The sequence below is a fragment of the Pan troglodytes genome, chromosome 5, assembly GCF_028858775.2.
Source record: "Pan troglodytes isolate AG18354 chromosome 5, NHGRI_mPanTro3-v2.0_pri, whole genome shotgun sequence".
Lineage (NCBI taxonomy): Eukaryota > Metazoa > Chordata > Mammalia > Primates > Hominidae > Pan > Pan troglodytes.
In genome coordinates, this window is record NC_072403.2 from 49,024,834 (window position 1) to 49,041,347 (window position 16,514).

The 16,514-nt window shown below is 51.1% G+C and overlaps 1 protein-coding gene across 4 annotated transcripts in view; it reads left to right on the forward strand.

Moving 5' to 3' along the window:
- PTK7 (protein tyrosine kinase 7 (inactive)) overlaps positions 1-16,514 on the forward strand; it is an 85,429-nt gene that overhangs the window by 54,648 nt on the left and 14,267 nt on the right. For 2 of the 4 annotated variants that reach the window (XM_518486.7, XM_016955547.4), the window contains 12 exons: positions 1,135-1,283; positions 1,540-1,806; positions 7,960-8,093; positions 8,247-8,382; positions 8,517-8,636; positions 10,770-10,919; positions 11,033-11,183; positions 11,274-11,401; positions 12,517-12,720; positions 13,556-13,711; positions 14,304-14,536; positions 15,718-15,798. In XM_518486.7, coding sequence (XP_518486.2) covers positions 1,135-1,283; positions 1,540-1,806; positions 7,960-8,093; positions 8,247-8,382; positions 8,517-8,636; positions 10,770-10,919; positions 11,033-11,183; positions 11,274-11,401; positions 12,517-12,720; positions 13,556-13,711; positions 14,304-14,536; positions 15,718-15,798 — 1,909 coding nt within the window. The remainder of the gene's footprint in view (positions 1-1,134; positions 1,284-1,539; positions 1,807-7,959; positions 8,094-8,246; positions 8,383-8,516; positions 8,637-10,769; positions 10,920-11,032; positions 11,184-11,273; positions 11,402-12,516; positions 12,721-13,555; positions 13,712-14,303; positions 14,537-15,717; positions 15,799-16,514) is intronic. The other 2 variants (XM_063812434.1, XM_016955548.4) reach the window with 1 other exon arrangement.

The following is a 16,514-nucleotide window of genomic DNA, read 5'->3' on the forward strand; positions in this document are numbered from 1 at the left end:
CACTCTGAGCTAGTGATGGTTCCACTTCTCTCTCCCCACCACCCACATGGGTCTTCTGGGATGGAAGGGTAGAGACCCCAGGGATGAGAGAGACACAAGAGACCTAGGTAGTCAGGTGGTCATAGTCTAGATAGCGTGATCCAGTGTGGCAAAGACATCACACACACACACACACACACACACACACGTACACACACTTTTTAGAGGAAGCAAACACCTCTAGAAGGTTCCAGCCCTACTGCAGGGACTTCTGTTCTTGCCTGGACCCTAGGAGAGCATAGAACACCTTTGCAGTGTCAGGCATGAACATGGTCCTTGGGGGTGTGGCTTCCTAGGCTAGGGGCTTGGATGCCACTTGACTTCAGCCCTGAGGACATCATCAGTAGCCTGCCTGGTATGGCTGAGGGGTATCTGACCCTGGAGCTGGGTGCCCTATAAACGTGGCCCTGTGGGAAGGTGGCTCCTCTGTCTTGACAGTTGCACATGGTGGTTATTCTGTGTATTAGTCCATTTTAATGCTGCTGATAAAGACATACCCGAGACTGAGCAGTTTACAAAAGAAAGAGGTTTAATTGGACTTACAGTTCCACATGGCTGGGCAAGCCTCACAATCATGGCAGAAGGCAAGGAAGACCAAGTCACGTCTTACATGGATGGCAGCAGGCAAAGGAGAGAGAGCTTCTGCAGGGGAATGCCTCATTTTAAAACCATCAGATCTTGTGAGACTTGTTCACTATCATGAGAACAGCACGGGAAAGACTTGCCCCCATGATTCAGTTACCTCCCACTGGGTCCCTCCCACAACATGTGGGAATTATGGGAGCTACAATTTAAGATGAGATTTGAGTGGGGACACAGCCAAACCATATCACTCTCTCTCTCACCTGCATTGCCATTTGCCTCATTGCTTCCTGAGCTGATCTCCTGTAGTTGGAACACACACCTGCACGTGCACCTGAGCAAGTGTATGCAGGCACACACACCAGTGTGGAGTGTCAGCTTCCTTCTCTCTGCCCTGTTCCTGGTCGATTCCTTACTACATTTCCGACTTTGCAGGAAAGGGGTTCCCTTGCATTCCTTTCCAGAACTAGGCCTATTGGCCACTTTCTCCAAATTGCACTCTCCCCTCTGCAGCCCCCCACACCTCCGCAGAGCCACAGTGTTTGCCAACGGGTCTCTGCTGCTGACCCAGGTCCGGCCACGCAATGCAGGGATCTACCGCTGCATTGGCCAGGGGCAGAGGGGCCCACCCATCATCCTGGAAGCCACACTTCACCTAGCAGGTGAGTCTCTGGGTCTGGGGTGCTGATGTGGGAGGCTGCCTTTAACATTTTTGGCACATAGAGATTTAGGCTTCTGTTTTTACTCAGCCGCTTGGAGGGCAGGGGAAGAAAAGGATGCTGGGAGTAGGAAGAGGATATGCAGAGGGTTGCAGGGGAGGGTTTGTGCTGGGAAAGGGCCTAGGCTTGCTGTGGGAGAACATCATGTACCCTGAGACCCACAATAATTGGGCCATTCCTCCTACTTATGTCCTTGCAGAGATTGAAGACATGCCGCTATTTGAGCCACGGGTGTTTACAGCTGGCAGCGAGGAGCGTGTGACCTGCCTTCCCCCCAAGGGTCTGCCAGAGCCCAGCGTGTGGTGGGAGCACGCGGGAGTCCGGCTGCCCACCCATGGCAGGGTCTACCAGAAGGGCCACGAGCTGGTGTTGGCCAATATTGCTGAAAGTGATGCTGGTGTCTACACCTGCCACGCGGCCAACCTGGCTGGTCAGCGGAGACAGGATGTCAACATCACTGTGGCCAGTGAGCACCTTTGCCCTGAAGGTCAAGGAGAGGTGGAGGGGAACACAGGTCTGGGTGTGATGGACAGAGGCTTCCCTGGTACTCACCTGAGGCCCTCTCAGTTCTGGGCCCTGCAGGCTTGGGAATCAGTTCACTACTGGGAGTCGGTGTAGATAGTAGAGAGCCAGGCACAGGGGTTAGGGTGGGTGCTCCAGAGGAAATAGTGACAGCCCTCACAGAAAAATGGTCCTCTGGGTACAGAGGAAAGAGCAATAGACTAGGAATCTAGAGACCTGGGTCCCACTATGCTCCCAATGCACAGAGTGACGATGGTAGCAAATCACCCACCTTACTGGGTTCAGTCTCCTCATCCATAAAATGGAGCCAGTAATCTACTACCTACCCCACAAGGTGGTTGGAAAGGTCAAATGAAGTAGATGAAAATGATTTTTCTTTTTTGGGAGGTAATAGTGGACAAAATTATAGGTGATTTTTAATTTGTTTTAGTTTGTTATGCTTTCCAAATTTCTTTACTAAACATATTACTTATGAAAAAAAAGAGGGGGAGAAAAGCAAGACATATGACTGAAAGTACACATGATAAACCCTTTATATCAGGCCGGGCACGGTGGCTCATGCCTGTAATCCCAGCACTTTGGGAGGCCGAGCCGGGCAGATCACAAGGTCAGGAGTTGGAGACCAGCCTGACCAACATGGTGAAACCCCATCTCTACTAAAAATACAAAAATTAGCTGGGCGTGGTGGGGCACACCTGTAATCCCAGCTACTCAGGAGGCTGAGGGAGGAAAATTGCTTGAACCCAGGAAGCAGAGGTTGCAATGAGCTGAGATCGCACCGTTGCTCTTCAGCCCGGGCAACAGAGTGAGACTCCATCTCAAAACAAAACAAAACAAAACAAAACAAAACAAACCTTATATCCTCACTACAGGCATAGGGATTTATTTGTTTACTTATTTCTTTATACCATGCCTTGTTCCAAACCTTTTGTGGTAGTTTAAAAGGATACACAATAAAAATTACAATATGCACACAGAGACACACATACGTACAAACTATTTTGCAATCTGCTTCTTCCACTTACCTTCATGTTACTATTATCTTTCCGAGTGGGTAACTTTGCAAAAAGATTTGAATATGAAAGTGGCTTTGTAAATGTGAAGTTGTGATGCTAGTATTCCCATTAGGATACTGAAATCTTAGAAGACGTGCACCTATACTCAGGCCATGATTTGGGTGGGAATCACAGCACACGTGTAACGAGTGCTCAGGACACTCACAGTGCAGGTGCAAAGGCAAGATGCACAGTCAAGCCTTCCTCCAGTTGAGGTCTGAGAATCACCTGCTTTCATTAGGGATACTTTTTCTTCTTTTGTTTGAGACGGAGTCTCACTCTGTCACCCAGGCTGGAGTGTAGTGGTGTGATCTTGGCTCACTGCAACCTGCGCCTCCCAGGTTCAAGTGATTCTCGTGCCTCAGCCTCCCAAGTAGCTGGGTTTAAAGGTGTGTGCCACCACACCTGGCTAATTTTTGTATTTTTAGTAGAGGCGATGTTTTACCATGTTGGCCAGGCTAGTCTCAAACTCTTGACCTCAAGTGATCCACCTGCCTCGGCCTCCTAAAGTGCTGGGATTATGGGTGTGAGCTGCCATGCCCGGCCTCATTAGGGATACTTTTTAAAACACAGGCCAGGCGCGGTGGTTCACACCTATAATCCCAGTGCTTTGGGAGGCCGAGATAGGAAGATCTCTTGAGCCCAGGAGTTTGAGACCAGGCTGGACAAAATAGTGAGACCTTGTGTCTACAGAAATTTAAAAAGTTAGCTGGGTGCGGTGGCTCACGCTTGTAATCCCAGCACTTTGGGAGGCCGAGGTGGGTGGATCACGAGGTCAGGAGTTCGAGATCAGCCTGACCAACATGGTGAAACCCCGTCTCTACTAAAAATACAATAATTAGCTGGGCATGTTGGCACTCACCTGTAATCCCAGCTACTTGGGAGGCTGGGGCAGGAGAATTGCTTGAATCCAGGAGGCAGAGGTTGCAGTGAGCCGAGATCGTGCCATTGCACTCCAGCCTGGGTGAGAGAGCGAGACTTTGTCTCAGAAAAAAAAAAAAAATTTAGCCAGGTATGGTGATGCACACCTATAATCCCAACTATTTGGGAGGCTGAGGCTGGAGGATCATTTGAGCTCGGGAGCTGGAGGTTCCAGTGAGCTATGATCACACTACTGTACTGGAGCCTGGATGACAGCAAGACCCTGTCTCCAAAAAAATGTCTAAGACATTGCTGGAGCCTTGAAAAAAAGGAAAAAAATGCAGAATTCGGGGCCCCACTCCATAGCTTCCAACCCAGGTTCTAGGGGTGGGACCCAGGTAGATGTGTATTTAACAAGTGCTCTGGGTGATACTTCATGTGTGTTCAAGTTTGGGAACTCTGGCTTTGATCAGTCATTCCACAGATGCTGACTGAGGCTGACACTGAGCCACGCCAGTGTCCCTTGCTGTGCTCTGAGAAGGAGGCCTGTGGCATTTGAGAGTGTGTGATGCAAACAGGGCCAGATCAGGTGCTGGGTGTTAGAGGGTAGAGCCCAGAAGACGGAGAGCTCTGGGAATGCATTCAGTCAACAGAGATTTGTTGAGCACCTTGTGCTAGCTGTTCCCAGTACTGGATGCAACTGTGAACAAAGCAGGCAGAATCCCCTCTCCTTGTGGAGTTCATATTCTAACAGGGGGGACAAAGCCAGTAAGAAAAACTATCAAATGAACAAATATAATTTTAGGTGCCAGTAGAACAAGGGAGAACAATGAAATAGGGCAAGTGATAGAGAAAGGGCAGGGCCAGTGAGAGTTTAGGGAAGACTTCTGTAAAAGGTGCATTGGAGCTGGTATTTAAATTAAGAAGGGAGCCAGCCATGTGATAGGCCCTGAGACGGAAATGGGCTTGTGTGTTGGAGGAACAGTAGTCGCCTGTGTGGCTTGAGTTGAATAAACGATGGTGAGAGGGGTTGAAGTTGCCTGAGAGGTGGAAACTAAATCCCATAGGCCTTGTAAAAGCATAGTAAGGACTTTGGCTTCGGCATCAGTTATCCATTGCTACATAGCAAACCACTTCAAAACGTGGTGGCACTTTGGGAGGCCGAGGCAGGTGGATCACTTGAGGTCAGGAGTTTGAGACCAGCCTGGCCAACATGGTGAAACCCCATCTCTACTAAAAATACAAAAATGGCTGGGTGCAGTGGCTCACGCCTTGTAATCCCAGCACTTTGGGAGGCCGAGGCAGGTGGATCACGAGGTCAGGAATTCGAGACCAGCCTGACCAACGTGCTGAAACCCCGTCTCTACTAAAAATACAAAAATTAGCCAGGTGTGGTGGCATGTGCCTGTAATCCCAGCTACTCAGGAGGCGGAGGTTGCAGTGAGCCGAGATTGCGCCACTGCACTCCAGCCTGGGCGACAGAGCGAGACACTATCTCAAAATAAAATAAAAAATACAAAAAAAAAATTATCCAGGCATGGTGGCACATGCCTGTAATCCCAGCTACTTGGGAGGCTGAGGCAGGAGAATCGCTTGAACCTGGGAAGTGGAGGTTGCAGTGAACAGAGATCGCGCCACTGCACTCCAGCCTGGGTGACAGAGCAAGACTCCAACTCAAAAAAAAAACCCAAACCGTAGTGACTTGAAACAACAAACAACAGCCGTTGACATGCTTATGATTCTGTGGACAGGTTCAGGTGGGCCCGCTCGTCTACCTGGTGTGCTATCGGCTGGGTGTACACGTTTGCAGTCAGCTGATGGGTGAGCTGGCCTGGTCCCTGGCGGCCACACTCACCTGTCTGGCAGTTGACTGGGGCTATTGACCAGGGTGCCTTAGTTCTCCTCCACATGGCATCTCCAGTAGGCTAGCCCAGGCTTCCTCACCCGGCAGCTGGGTTCCGAGAGGGCAAAAGTGGAAGCTGCAGTACTACCACTGTGTTCTGTTGGACAAGGGAAGTCACAGGCCACTCAGATTCCAGGGACTAGAAAAATACACCATGACCCAGTTCAGTGGCTCACGCTGCAATCCCAGTATTTTAGGAGGCCAAGGTGGGAGGACTGTTTGAGCCTAGGAGTTTGAGACCAGCCTGGACCACATAGCCAGACCCCGTCTCTACTAAAAATAAAAAAAAAATTAGCTGGGCCTGGTGGTACGCGCCTGTGGTCCTAGCCACTTGGGAGGCTGAGGTGAGAGGGTTGCTTGAGCCTGGGACGCTGAGGCTGCAGTAAGCCATAGTGGCGTGACTGCACTCCAGCCTGGGTAACAGGATGAGACCCTGTCTCACACACACAAAAAGAAATAAACTCCACCTCTTGATGGGAAAGTGTCAACATCACATTGAAAAGAGTTGAAAGGGATGGGAGGATTGTTTATAACTATCATTGCAAGCAGCCTACCACACCACATTGGATGGGAAGGTCTTGCAGGGTTTTGAGTGGAAGACTGATTTTTCAGAAGATCACTCTGGCTGTTTTGAGACTAGAATGTTAGGGCCAAGAGTATAAACAAGGAGACCCATACTAAGTAGATGACTATAATAGTCTAGGGGAGATACTGAAGGAGCTTGAACAGAGGCAGTAGCGGTGGGGGTGAGAAGTGGTCAAATTCAGGATATATTTAGGAGCCCCAGTAGATAGGGTTTGGTAGAACGAGTGTGATGGGGGTGGGGATAATAGAGAGAAGACAAGGCTAGCTTTTTGGCTTTCTTAACTGACTAGATAGTTCTATTGACTGAGATAGGGAAAATGAGTGAGCAGGTTTTGGGGGAAGTCAGGTGTTCTCTTTAGCACACGTAAAGTTTGAGATGCCTGTTGGATATCCAGTTGGAAATGCCAGTAGGCAATTGGATTTATAGGAATCAGGATGTAGTTTTGGGAACCAACCATTCATGTTGTATTGAAGGTTGTGGACTGGATGAGTGAGTGTTGCTAAAACAGAACAGATTTCTGAGGACTGCGCCTTGGCATTTTATGGTGTAATAAGAAGAACAAGGGTTTCAGAGTCATATAGACCAGAGTTTTAAATTCTGTCACTATTAGGTACTAGCAAATCACCATTACTTCTTTTTTTATTATTGTTATTATTATTTTTTATTTGAGATGGAGTCTCACTCTTTCGCCCAGGCTGGAGTGCAGTGGCGCGATCTCGGCTCACTGCAACCTCCACCTCCCAGGTTCAAGCAATTCTTGTGCCTCAGCCTCCCCAGTAGCTGGGATTACAGGTGCCCACCACCACACCTGGCCAATGTTTTTGTATTTTTAGTAGAGACGGGGTTTCACTATGTTGGCCAGGCTGGTTTTGAACTCCTGACCTCAAATGATCTGCCCGCCTTTGCCTCTTAAAGTGCTGGGATTACAGGCGTGAGCCACTGTGCCTGGCCACCATTACTTCTTTGAACATCTGTTTTCTTAGCTGTAAAGTGGGTGTTGGAATACATACCTTGGGGGGTTTGTTTTTTTTGTTTTTTTAGAGATGGGGGTTTCACCCTGTTGCCTAGGCTAGAGTGCAGTGTCTTACAGCAACCCTCCCGCCTCGGCCTCCCAAAGTGCTGGGATTACAGGTGTGAGCCACCACTCCCTGCCTACCATAGGGGCTTATAACTAAGATAATGTTAACTAAGTTAATTAATGTGACAGTTAACTAAGATAACGTTCAAAAGGTGCTGGTGGCCGGGCGTGGTGGCTCATGCCTGTAATCTTAGCACTTGGGGAGGCTTGAAGCCAGGAGTTTGAGACCAGCCTGGGCAACATAGCAAGACCCCATCACTACAGAAAATAAAAAAATTAGCCAAGTATTGTGGTGCATGCCTGTGGTCCCAGCTATTTGGGAGGCTGAGGTGGGAAAAATCACTTAAGCCTATGAGTTCGAGACTGTAGTGAGCCATAATTGTGTCACTGTACTCCAGCCTGGGTGACAGAGTGAGAACCTGTCTTAAAAGAAAAATAAATAAATAAAAAGGTGCTGGCACCTGGGCCTTCCGTAAAGGGAAACTCCTGCCATCTGAGGAGCGTGGGGCTTCTGAACTCAGGGCCTAGAATGGTAGTAGGATTTCTTGGAGATGGATCCTTTGGTTTTGGAGACCTGTGAAGCAGCCTTCACTGTTTCCTTCCTGTCTGTCTAGCTGTGCCCTCCTGGCTGAAGAAGCCCCAAGACAGCCAGCTGGAGGAGGGCAAACCCGGCTACTTGGATTGCCAGACCCAGGCCACACCAAAACCTACAGTTGTCTGGTACAGAAACCAGATGCTTATCTCAGAGGTGAGAAAGAAGAGTGTTGCTAGTGGATGGGCGGGGCCTTCCCTCCACTTGCCCTCTTCTGTGCTCACCTCCATAGCACTCTTACCCTGGAGGCAGCCTCCAGGGAGAGGTGGGTGTGGGTTCAGGCTCTGAGGCCTCTCACCTGTGCTGCAGGACTCACGGTTCGAGGTCTTCAAGAATGGGACCTTGCGCATCAACAACGTGGAGGTGTACGATGGGACATGGTACCGTTGTGTGAGCAGCACCCCAGCCGGCAGCATCGAGGCGCAAGCCCGTGTCCAAGTGCTGGGTGAGCCAGCATGTCTTGGGGGAGCACCCTTCCTGGCTAGGCAGGAGAGGAAAGGGGAGGGAGCAGCAGGCCTGGCCACGGCCTCTCCAGCGGCCCCAATTCCTCGTCTTTCCACCCACCCTCTGCTGAAACAGAAAAGCTCAAGTTCACACCACCACCCCAGCCACAGCAGTGCATGGAGTTTGACAAGGAGGCCACGGTGCCCTGTTCAGCCACAGGCCGAGAGAAGCCCACTATTAAGTGGGAACGGGCAGGTGGGTACAGTGCCGGCATAGGGTGGGGGCAGGCAGGCAGTTCATTGATCGGATACATACCTGAGGGCTGCTGGGTGCCCCGCACTGTGCCAGGAAATGTGGAGATTAGACAAGCAGTGCAGGGCTGATGTATAGTTTAGTTAGGAAGGAAAAAGCCAGACACAGAAGAGGTCAGATTATAGCCTTGGACAACATGGAAGACGACTCAAGGCAACAAGTGATTGGACTGGTTCAGACAGTGCTGTAAAGTCCTCCCTTCCCCTTTTCCAAAATAGTTTATCTTTTCCAACATAAAAATTACATGGAGGCCGTGCACAGTGGCTCACGCCTGTAATCCCGACACTTTGGGAAGCCGAGATGGGTGGGTCACTTGAGGCCAGGAGTTGGAGACCAGCCTGGCCAACATGGTGAAACCCCATCTCTACTAAAAATGCAAAAGTTAGCCAGGCGTGGTGGCACATGCTTGCAATCCCAGCTGCTCAGGAGGCTGAAGCAGGAGAATCGCTTGAACCCAGGAGGTGGAGGCTGCAGTGGGCCGAGATCATGCCATTGCACCAGAGTCTGGCTGACAGACTGAGACTCTGACTCAAAAAAGAAACAAAAGTTACATGGGCTCCTTTACAAAATACTGGAAGAGGCCGGGCGTGGTGGCTCATGCCTGTAATCCCAGCACTTTGGGAAGCCGAGGTGGGTGGATCACGAGGTCATGAGATAGAGACCATCCTGGCTAACATGGTGAAACCTCGTCTCTACTGAAAATACAAAAAATTAGCCAGGGGTGGTGGCACGCATCTGTAGTGCCAGCTACTCGGGAGGCTGAGGTAGGAGAATTGTTTGTACCCAGGAAGCGGAGGTTGCAGTGAGCCGAGATTGTGCCACTGCACTTCAGCCTGGGTGACAGAGCGAGACTCCATCTCAAAAAAAAAAAAAAAAAATATTGGGAGAAAAAATGTATAGTCCTGCCGTTTATCATCTTTGGGTGTATGTCTTCTTTTTCTGTGCATATGTTTTTCTTTTTTTACCTAGCAGTTTTATTGTATATATAATTTCAGTTATTAAATTTACATGATTGGCTGAGTGTGGTAGCTCATGCCTGTAATCCCAGCACTTTGGGAGGCCGAGGTGGGAGGATCGCTTGAGCCCAGGAGTTCAAGACCAGCCTGGGCAATAGAGGGAGACCCTGTCTGTACAAAAAATTTAAAAATTAGCCAGGCATGGTGGTGCATGCCTGTAGACATGCTTATTGTAGAATTAGACAATACAGATAACTATGTAGTTTTTAAAAATATTTTTTAAAATTATTTATTTTTATTTTTTTTGTAACGGTGTAATTTTATACCCTTTTTTATTTACCATTGTCAGGCATTTCCCCACATCTTTATACACTCTTCATGAATATTTGTTTTGATGATCCTAATAATATTTCAACAATTGGATTCACTGTAATTTACTTAACTGTTCCTTAAATGTTGGAGATTTGGGTTGTTAACCACCCACCCACCCACCCCCTTTTTTTTCATTGTTGCAATAAACATCTTTAAGCCAAAGTTTTTTTCTGGATTTAGGTTTATTTCCTTTGGGAAAGATTCCCAGAATTGGGATAATTATGCACGAAAGGGGGTATGAACATTTTTATAGCCCTTGATGTGAGTTGCCAAATCGTTTTTTAAATGGTTGGACCAATTTTGACATTTCCACCTAGAGTGAGAGAGTACAGTTGTAGATTCTGAGGAGGAAGTAGGCTCCCTCTGCTCAGGTCTGGGGGAACTTTCTGGGAGAGGTGAGGCTTAAAATGGATCTACAGCCTGGGATGGCAAAGAGCGGGAATGGGCTCTAGGAGGGACAAGTGATGGGCAGCGGAGTAGGAACAGGGCCGATCTGGGCCCAAACAGAGTCAGGTTTGGCAGACGTGGAATGTCACACAGGGCAGTAGGAGGAAGAGGTGAGACTGAAGAATTGGAAGAGGGGTAAATAACGGAGGGGCTTCTAACACTTGGCTCAGGAGTTTGGACTTTGCCTGTTGGTGGTCAAGAGCGATGGTGTGTTTTTGAGTAGAGGTGAGGGACTGAAGGCATTGCCAGCTGTCTGTGTAACCCTGATCCTTCCCATAATTTCCCTTTGTTACCCCTGCAGATGGGAGCAGCCTCCCAGAGTGGGTGACAGACAATGCTGGGACCCTGCATTTTGCCCGGGTGACTCGAGATGATGCTGGCAACTACACTTGCATTGCGTCCAACGGGCCGCAGGGCCAGATTCGTGCCCATGTCCAGCTCACTGTGGCAGGTGCGACTGTGGCAGGGCCCTGGGGCTGGGAGGGCCCTTTGGGGTAGCACCGTGTACCCTGCCAGCCCCTTGGCTCACCCCTCCCTGCGCCTCGCTGGTCTCTTTCCTTCCAGTTTTTATCACCTTCAAAGTGGAACCAGAGCGTACAACTGTGTACCAAGGCCACACAGCCCTACTGCAGTGCGAGGCCCAGGGGGACCCCAAGCCGCTGATTCAGTGGAAAGGCAAGGACCGCATCCTGGACCCCACCAAGCTGGGACCCAGGTAGGGCCACCTCTCTCCCACACCCGTCCCTCCTCTCCTGCAGCCCCCCTCCCTGCGAGCTGGCCAGCGCTGTGGCTTCTCCCCCGACAGGATGCACATCTTCCAGAATGGCTCCCTGGTGATCCATGACGTGGCCCCTGAGGACTCAGGCCGCTACACCTGCATTGCAGGCAACAGCTGCAACATCAAGCACACGGAGGCCCCCCTCTATGTCGTGGGTATGGGCTGGGGAGGGGTGTGCTGCACAGGAAGTGGTGGGCCCAGACGTTTGTCACCTTGTACTCAGCCCCTGTGTACAGAACATGGCACAGAAGCCATTTTTGTGGCAGCGGTGGGGATTCGGCCGTCTCACCATGCTGCTGCACAGTCTTAGAGTCCTTGCTCAGAGCCGGGCTGTCGTTTATTTAACATCCAACGGTCGGTGTGTGTGTGTGTGTTGCGGGGGGGTGGAGGGGTGTTCTCTTCCTACAATACTGCCTCCCAGGTTCCTGCAGCAGCCACACATATCTCTGGGTGGCTGGGGAGGAGGACCAGGTCAGAATGCAGTAGGACAAGGTTCTTTTCTCCAGGAGGCCCAGAGAGGATGATGGGTCAGGTAAAAGGCCCTGCACTTAACTCTCTGCCCCTGGGAGACTTATTTCTCCTCTGGGGACTTGTTTCTGCATCCACAGGTGAAGGTGGTTTAAATGAGAAGCTCTTAAACTTTCTTGGTTTGGCAGCAGCGTTATTTTTCTAGACAAAGTATAATGTGAAAGTTTAAATGGATGAAAATGAACTGAGGAGGCCCCCTTGGTGGGAGCCACTGGGGTGTGTGTGGCAGTTGGGGGATCCTGCATGGTCTCCCTTCATTCCCCTAATGCCTCTTGAGGCCCCTCAGTGTGGGCCATTAAAAGGCCCCTAGACCAGCAGATCCCTTCTACAGATCTGCTTATTGAAAAACCTGCTCTTTGCCAGGCAGTGCCTGGAATTCTAAACCTGAAGCTCCCAAATGCTGCTCTCCGGGGCCTGGCTCACATTATCAAGTCACTTGGGAAGCTTAACAAATAACGTGGGTTTGTGGTAGCTCCTTGACAGGTGTGCTTATCCGTGTTGCCTGTCTTGGCTTCCGATGCAAAGCCAGCTTGGGAACCCCTGGCCTCATCTCCTTCAGAGTCTTCGTTTGACCTTGGTGGGGCATGAGGACCTGCTGGCCCTTGTTAAAGCCAGTGAAGGTGGTGACCCTCCCGGGCCATCTGTTAAGTTGCCCTGTTGATGGGGTTGGGAGGAGTTAGTAGAGAAGCAGGGCTTGTTTTGCTTAGCAGCCCCTGCCCAGACCCATCTGTGTGTCTCTCAGACAAGCCTGTGCCGGAGGAGTCGGAGGGCCCTGGCAGCCCTCCCCCTTACAAGATGATCCAGACCATTGGGTTGTCGGTGGGTGCCGCTGTGGCCTACATCATTGCCGTGCTGGGCCTCATGTTCTACTGCAAGAAGCGCTGCAAAGCCAAGCGGCTGCAGAAGCAGCCCGAGGGCGAGGAGCCAGAGATGGAATGCCTCAATGGTGAGGGGCCCTGGAGGGGGAGGTGGTGCCCGTGTGCGGGAGCTGAGCGCCCTCCCGCGGCCACGGAGGGGAGAGCGCCAGCACGCAGGAAACCGAGCGGCTGTTGCTGGGTCCTGGAGCTGGGACTGCCCCACCCCTAGCGGGAAGCCTGGAGTTGGCCGATTCCCAGGGCCTCGTCTTCTGAGCAACCTGGCTTGAGACTTCTTCATTGGAGCCCCTTGGACCAGCTTCCTATGATTCCCTGCTGTTTCCTCCTCCCAGCACAAAACCACAGATATCATTAGTATATGTACACATGTTGCTGTTGCATGTCTTGTCTCCCCCTATGAGTCTAAGAGTTCCCCCAAGGGCAGTCTTTCTGTTTACTTCCCTTCTCCTATCCCCACTTCCTGGACTGGGAGCTCCCTTGAGGTCATTGCTGGGTCTCTCCTATCAGCTCAGGTGTTCAGGAGCAGAGGTTGGGTCTCCATTATTGTGATTTTCCCTTTGTGCCTGTTTAGGGCTTTGCCCAATAGGAGGCCCCATGAAAGCAAAAATCCTTATGTGTAGCTATGGTATTCAAGGACCAGTGATTCAGATTAGACGTCTGCAGTTGGCTTCATCTCAAAGGTCATAATCAGCTGCATCACTAAGGGGTCATACCCTAGGGGATAGCCATACATCCCCCACCCAGCCCCAGCCCCATTTTTTCATCATTTGGGCTTGCCCTTTCATGTGGAGCACTGTGATTGGACCCAAGTTGGCAAGAGTGGAAGACCAGGGGACAGAACAGAAATCCCCGTGGTGGCCAGAGTGTCAGGTCTCATCGTGACGCTCTTGTCCTCCTTCTTCCCAGGTGGGCCTTTGCAGAACGGGCAGCCCTCAGCAGAGATCCAAGAGGAAGTGGCCTTGACCAGCTTGGGCTCCGGCCCCGCGGCCACCAACAAACGCCACAGCACAAGTGATAAGATGCACTTCCCACGGTCTAGCCTGCAGCCCATCACCACGCTGGGTATGTTGCCTTGACTACAGCTGCCCCTGCCTAACTACAAGTCACCCGCTGTGTCTTGAGGCTGGGTACGGGCTAGTGTTCTGAAGTCCCTGAAACCTAGAATGTTAGAGGTGGAGGGAAGCATAGGTAGAGATCTAGCCCAGTGTGGCCCCAGAGCCTGTTATTCACTGCCCTTCGTGCAGATTTTGTCATTCCTGTGTACTACCTGTGGTATTATTTACTTGATGTTTTATTTAAATTGACTCTTTAAAAAAAAAACTAAGTTACCATTGTTCTAGGAAAAAATATGAGAAATCATGGGTTTGTCGTAGTTACATTTTTTCCTAGCATACGTTAAGACATGTTTACCATGAGCCACCAAAAATTCTCACGCGAGTCACCCTTTGGAAAATGCTGAATATTAGTCCCACCCTTTTATTTTGTTGCTGCAGACACTGAAGCCTAAGGAGGGAGGGGGTCACAGCAGAACCGGGTCTCGTGCCCAGCCCAGGTGGGTGGGTCCCCACTGTGGGAGAGGCTAGGCCCCTCCCCCAGGTCAGGAGCTGCCTCGGCCTGGGTGAAGGTGGCTGGCTGACTCAGACTGTACCCACAGGGAAGAGTGAGTTTGGGGAGGTGTTCCTGGCAAAGGCTCAGGGCTTGGAGGAGGGAGTGGCAGAGACCCTGGTACTTGTGAAGAGCCTGCAGAGCAAGGATGAGCAGCAGCAGCTGGACTTCCGGAGGGAGTTGGAGATGTTTGGGAAGCTGAACCACGCCAACGTGGTGCGGCTCCTGGGGCTGTGCCGGGAGGCTGAGCCCCACTACATGGTGCTGGAATATGTGGATCTGGTATGCTGTTGGCAGGGGACGTGGGGTCTCGGGTAGGGAGGGCAGTGTCCTACAAAGGTGGGAGTCAGTGGTTGGAGCACCGTGAAAACCTTGTCTCGTGCAGTCTCAGCCGAGACCTCACCTGCCTGCTGTTACACTTTGCCCACCTTATGATGCTCAGCTTCTGCCTTCCCTGCTCTTGGATGCCTGCTTTCCCTTTATCAGCACCCAGTCTTTCCATCTGTATCTCAGGGGGGTTGGTCCTAAGTTCTTCTGGGACTTCTCACTGTCACACTGCAGGGATGCCTTCCAGGTCATCTTCTCTGACTCTTGTTTTCTTTGGTTTGTTATTTTTTCCTCCCCAAAAGCTTGTCCCCACTTGAGAATAAATATATCAGAACCCACTTTGCCTCCCTCCTTCCTAGCACCACTTGTGACATGAGTGTTACCCCAGCCACCAGCCTTCTCCTCTCCACTCAGGGTGTCGTTCCCAGAGCTGCCCCTTCCTCTTCATTCCCCAGCTGGTCCTGGCCCTCACCCCATGGTCCTCAAACTGCTGCTTCTCAAATCCCTAGTTCTGGGGCAAGAGCGGGCAGGAGTCCTATCAGTCTTTCCATTAACAAGTACTTATGCGGCTGGGCACAGTGGCTCACACTTGTAATCCCAGCACTTTGGGAGACTGAGGCAGGAGGATCGCCTGAGGCCAGGAGTCCGAGACCAGCCTGGGCAACATAGCAAGACTCTGTCTCTACAAAAAAATTAAAAACAAACAAGTACTTATGAATGCTTTATGTATGTTTCTGCTGCTGGCTTTCTCCTCTGTTTGTTTAGATTAGATTGTAAGGCTCTGGAGGACAGGGGTTTCCTCTCAGGAATCTTTGAGGACAGAGGGTAGGGGACTGTTTTCCTCTTGGCTCACTGAAGATAGGGGCTCTGTTGCCCCACCTGTCTGGAGGTTCCCCTTGGGGTAGAAATGCCAATTCTCCTCCTTTCTAACTGAGACAGCCTCTAGGAGGCGTCTCCTATATATTTTTAAAGTTCTGCACTCCCAGTGAACTTTCCCCCTGGGAAAGGGGCCCAGGCTAGCTTAGGCCTTCTCACTGCCTCCCCAGGCAGGAATTCTGCGAGCACCTGCTTGGTCTGAGGCTTTACAGCCAATGGCTGTGCACTGACCTGAGCGAGATGCCTGGCTTTTCCCTTAGGGAGACCTCAAGCAGTTCCTGAGGATTTCCAAGAGCAAGGATGAAAAATTGAAGTCACAGCCCCTCAGCACCAAGCAGAAGGTGAGGACAGGGAGTGAAGGAGGGAGGGAGAGGGTGCCCAGGGGTGTGCCAGGAGCAACAGAGGCACCATTTATTGAGGGGTCTCTATGGGCCAGGCCCTATGGTAAGAACTTCACATGTGTTACTGTAATTATCACGGTAGTCCTCTGAAATATATACTACTATCCCCATTTTGTGGATGAAGACATTGAGGCTTAGGAGGTTGTCTGACCTGTCCCAGGTCATGTAGCCTGGAAGTGGCTTTGCATTGCCATGCTGGCTTCACGGAGAAGAGCTACCCTCGGACCTTGCCTCTGGGCAGGAGCTTGCATTGGAGCAGGACGCCTGCCCACCTGCAGTGAGCTGTGAGCTGGAGAAGCAGCAAGCAGTCCTAGTGCAGGGGCCTGCTGGGCTAGCTGTGGGCCTGAGCGTGTTTCTTCAGTTCTGAGTGGAGAAGACTCTTTTGTGAATGGGCTGCCTGGGTTTCCCCCTCTGTGGTTTGCATCTTGCCCTCTCCCTTGGGCTGTAGCTGCCCAGCCTTTCATTCCAGTTTTCCTCCTGCCTTTTGCGCAGAGGTTGTTCTGGGCACAGAGCCCTGGCTGGGGCCCCTGTGGTAGAGCAGACCTCGGTTGAAACAGTGAAGAAGGGAAAGCTTGCCTGCTACCCCCGGCCGCCTCAGTCCATACCTTTCCAGTGCCTGGGGCTTGCTGTGGCCCGGCCCCTTCTTCCTTCCCTCA